The sequence below is a fragment of the Nestor notabilis genome, unplaced genomic scaffold, assembly GCF_000696875.1.
Source record: "Nestor notabilis isolate BGI_N333 unplaced genomic scaffold, ASM69687v1 scaffold3662, whole genome shotgun sequence".
Lineage (NCBI taxonomy): Eukaryota > Metazoa > Chordata > Aves > Psittaciformes > Psittacidae > Nestor > Nestor notabilis.
The window spans coordinates 17,473-21,604 of NW_009917716.1; the positions used below are offsets into that span (position 1 = coordinate 17,473).

General features: G+C 58.6%; 1 protein-coding gene across 1 annotated transcript in view; it reads right to left on the reverse strand.

Annotated features, from left to right (window-relative positions):
• The window catches only part of ANXA6 (annexin A6), a 13,426-nt gene extending 10,662 nt beyond the window's left edge, over positions 1-2,764 (reverse strand). Inside the window, exon 1 of the mRNA XM_010009366.1 lies at positions 2,747-2,764. Coding sequence (XP_010007668.1) covers positions 2,747-2,764 — 18 coding nt within the window. The remainder of the gene's footprint in view (positions 1-2,746) is intronic.
• Positions 2,765-4,132: the final 1,368 nt, after the last annotated feature.

Sequence of the window (4,132 nt, forward strand, 5' to 3'; positions counted from 1 at the left end):
CCTGAAGGCAAAGCTCAGCCTCAAACATAAACACTTGATCTCATCTGTTTGCTTTCCTGTTTGCTCTCCCTGTTCTGTGAATTGTTTGTGTACCAGGTCATGGAGTACGTACACAGCCTTCCCTCTTCTATCTCCCGGCATCAGTTTGTGCTCTGTGTCTAAGCTGGATACAATCCTCCCCCCTGCACCCGCAGGAGGCAGAGAGTTTGAAGGCTGATTCTTTCAGCTCTTCCAGTTCCCAGCACCATTTTGGGGGTGGCGGCAGGAAAGGGGGAGACCCTGTGGTAGAGCTGGACTCCTGAATGCAGGGGAAGGCACCCAAGGACCAGGATAATGCCCCTGCAGTGCAGCTGGGATAAAGAGAGTTATCAGAATTATGGATATTACGTTATCTGGATTCAGAACAATGAAGGAAGTCATTTTCCACCGCCTGCTGTGAGCAGGGAAACCCTCCGGATGCTGAGGATGCCCAAGCCCTGCATGGCCTTTAGGCGAGGAGACACAAGCACAAAATCATCGTGGGCTAAGCAGAAAGCACTGAGAAGCACCAGAGCTGCCGACAGCTTGTCCTGCCCCAGCACTCTGCACGGTCCAGGCTGGTCTGAGGGGTCAGAGCAGTGATTCTGGATACAAGAAAAGACTTTCCCAGGAGCCTGAGAAATCCCAGAGGTTGCCATGGTCCACTTCTGTGTGCCCCTCTGCGCCTCCAGGCTGCACAATGGGGAGCCCAAGAGTGATACCCCATACAGAGACCTCAGGAGAAAGCAGAGACTGGGCTTCTCCCCAGGTCAGCTTTGCCTGGGGGAGCCTGGGGTCAGGCCCTGCACAAGACCAGCACCGACCCTGCGTGGAAGCTGATGTGAAACCAGCATTGCCTCAGCATGCTTGCTGGGAGCCAGGCTGAGCCGGGGCTCTCAGCTGTGCCAGCACCCCGGGAACGCTGACCATGCTCCAGCCGGGTACATACACCTCTCTGGGATCACCTCCTCAGGATCTGGTGCAGGGCTTGACATCCCCAGGAGCTGTACAAAGGCCCAGGGCTGTTAACCAGCATTGGCATCTAAAGACAGTTGTCCCCAGAGGAGATGGGCATCAAACAGGCAGCACCAGCATCCGTGACCCAGCGAGTACCTCCAGGAATGAACCCAACAGGATGGACTCAGGCAGCCCTATACCCGTTGTTTCCCTGGGTCCCATCCCAACGCCACAGCACAACAGCATCACTGCGCATCTCACCCAGCACCTTCAGAAAGAACCGAGCCTCTGTACCCCCTTTTTACAGAGAGAAACCAGTCCAGGTTGGACACATCCCATGGGATGCAGCTCCTCTTTCAGGAGGAGCTGCTGGCACCCATGTCCCATATGGTAGGAAGCAGGTCGGGCAAGAGGAGACGCTGCCCTTCGATGGCACAGGACAGATCGTATTGCAGGTGATTCATCAGGAGAGCTGGATTTAGCCGCGCTTCCCGGCAGCTCCCGGACCCTCCTGGCTCAGTGCGAGCTGCTGCCCACACGTACGGGATGGAAAGAAGAAGCTGCAGGGCAAAGGAGGTGCCCGGAGGCAGCAGGAGGGGACAAGGGTGGCTGGAGGGTGCTGGGGTGGTGATGGGGAGGCAAGGTGTTGGTCCTGGTTAAATGGGGAGGAAGAGCAGGGCTGTGTTCCTGAGCTGTCAAAGCATGAGCTGCCTGGCTTGCAGGGCTGTCATGGTGGGGAAACTGAGGCATGAGCTCAGCGCTGTGCATTGCCCAATGCTCCTTGAACTCATGAGGGAATGAGCCCCATGGAGGTGCAGAAACATCCCTGGGGAAGGAAAGCGCATCCCATCCTCCTCGCACTCCAACCCCCTTCCCAAATCCCGCTCCAGCTGCCGCGGCTCCGCTTCCCCTCCTCCAGCCTCTGAGTCATCCCGGCCTGCCTGGGACCTCCCAGCTAAAAATAAGCCAGGCTGGGGCCAGGAGGGTGGAAGCAGAATTCCCAGTGTGGCTGCGCGCTCTCCCACCGGGGGGCCTGGATCCCCACAGGGGCGATGCTCACCCACACTGTGCCTCAGTTTCCCCACCCAGAGTCAACCAACCCTTCAGCTGGGGCAGGAAGCTGCGGGTAATGGGGCTTGAGGCAATGATTCCTTGATTTCCCGAGGGAATGGAAACCAGAGCCCGGCTCCAGCAGGGAAGGCAGGCTGTGCACATGGACTCCTCCCCTGCCTAGCACACCACCCGCAGGGCAAGGCTGCACCCCACCAGCCACAGCTGCCCACCGAGGCAGGGTTTTCCACCCTATCCAAGATGTTTTCCTGGCTGCAAGGGATCACCTGCTCACCCGGCTGCCACGTTGCATCAGGCTTGTTGAGGGGGGAGAAATCCAGGCTGAGCGGGAGAGGCCAAAGCAGGGTTGCCTGCCTTGCAGTGGGCTCGGTTGGGATTTCTCTCCAGTGAAATCACAAATCCCCAGTGCAGTGTCTGTCCTCCACTTCCCACAGTCCTGCTTCTCTCCCCCATCCCACTGTGGTCCCAAAAGGATTTTTGCTCCTCGCTGTCCCTGCTCTCCCTGCCAGCACTCCCCCACCTATATCGCATCCAGATAGCACTGGCTGGAGAGAAAGGAATGTAAACAGGCTTGGACCAGCACTGTGCTCCGTGCACATCTCCACCAGCCTTGCTGCATGATGGAGATGTGGCCCCAGCTTTGGGGTGTGCCTTCTGACACCCCTGTCACCCATTCCCACTGTGTGCGTGTCACCCTTACCTTTCCTTTAGGTGCCATGGCTTCCCAAGCTGGAAATCACTGGAGTGAGGGCAAGGAGGAGCTGTGGGATGGAACAGAGAATTCAACATGAGCCAAAGCCCCCTCTCTGTGGGCTGCGTTAGTTAAGGGAGGCTTTGCTGCTGCCATCCATCACTGCGGGCGCAGTAGCCATGGGAGGGTGATGGATGGGTGCTGCTGGGGAAGCTCAGGGAGAAGGGATGCTGTCACCAGGTCCTTTGGTAGCTGGCACTGAGCTGGGGACACCAGAGGCCAGGGGCAGCAGAGATGGGCCCCACGCTGCTTCCTGCCAGCGCTGAGAGAAACCAGGAGGGGAAGAAAGTGCTGAATAGGTGGAAATGGGCCGAGCATCCTCCACAGGGCTGACCCTCCTCACTGCACCCCGTAATACTCCCCTTGCAGCCCACCCCCCCCAAGCCCTGGGACTATCCCAGCTTCATCAGTGCTGGGGATGCTCAGTCCCACATGGTGCTGGGGCTGGGCAGTCCCTACAAGATGCCACCAGCTTTAATCTGAGTTTCCACGCGCTGAATCAAGGCCACCATCAAATCCCACGCAGCCGGCACAGCTCAGGAAACACAGCCGCGTTTCCAGAGTAACTCACAGGTTGTTTTCTAACACCAGCACCATTTATAGCTGCAACTCTCTCGTGGCGTGGGCTCTCCGCAGCCTCTCAAGGTCCCCAGACAACACAGTTTGCTCTGAGAAAGCTGATGGAGGGAGAGAAGCAGCTGGAAAATGGAGCCCAGCCATGAATGAACCGCCAAGCGTCTGCTGAGCTCCAGCCATGAGGCACGGCCCCTCCTTGCTAGTGCTCGGCTCTGAGACACTTTGCAGGGAAGCTCAAGGCACAGCAGGGCTGCCCCGGGGGGATTTCTGCCCATTTCTAACCCCAGCAGAGCTTGGCTTCATGCAGCAAGTAGGGAAAATCACATGAACTTCCATGGCTTGGCTCTGCATCCCTGTGAGAGCACCTACAGTGGGGGAGACCCAGCCCTGCAGCCAGGTCACCCCGCTCGGGTGCAGGAAGGCTTTTGACACCCGCAAGCATCCTTCTGAGGGGAGGAAGTGTTGCAGAGAACCAGAGTTACCTTCACCCCCCTTTCCCTTTTCAGGCTGTGAGCCTCAGCCGCCCTTCCTGCAGCTCCTGGTTGGGGGAGAGCCCTCCGCAAGCCCCGTGCGCAGCGGGGCTGCACTGCGGCTGGGCAGGGATCCCAGCCCCCTGCCCATGCAGCCTTTTAACACCCTCAGGAGCCAGGGTGCCTTCCATGGAGCAGAGAGAGCCCCGCATGACACAGCCACAGCCCTCCTGCCTTACTCCATGCAGCCGCGCTGAGACCGCACAACTCATCTCAGCAGTGGTGGAGG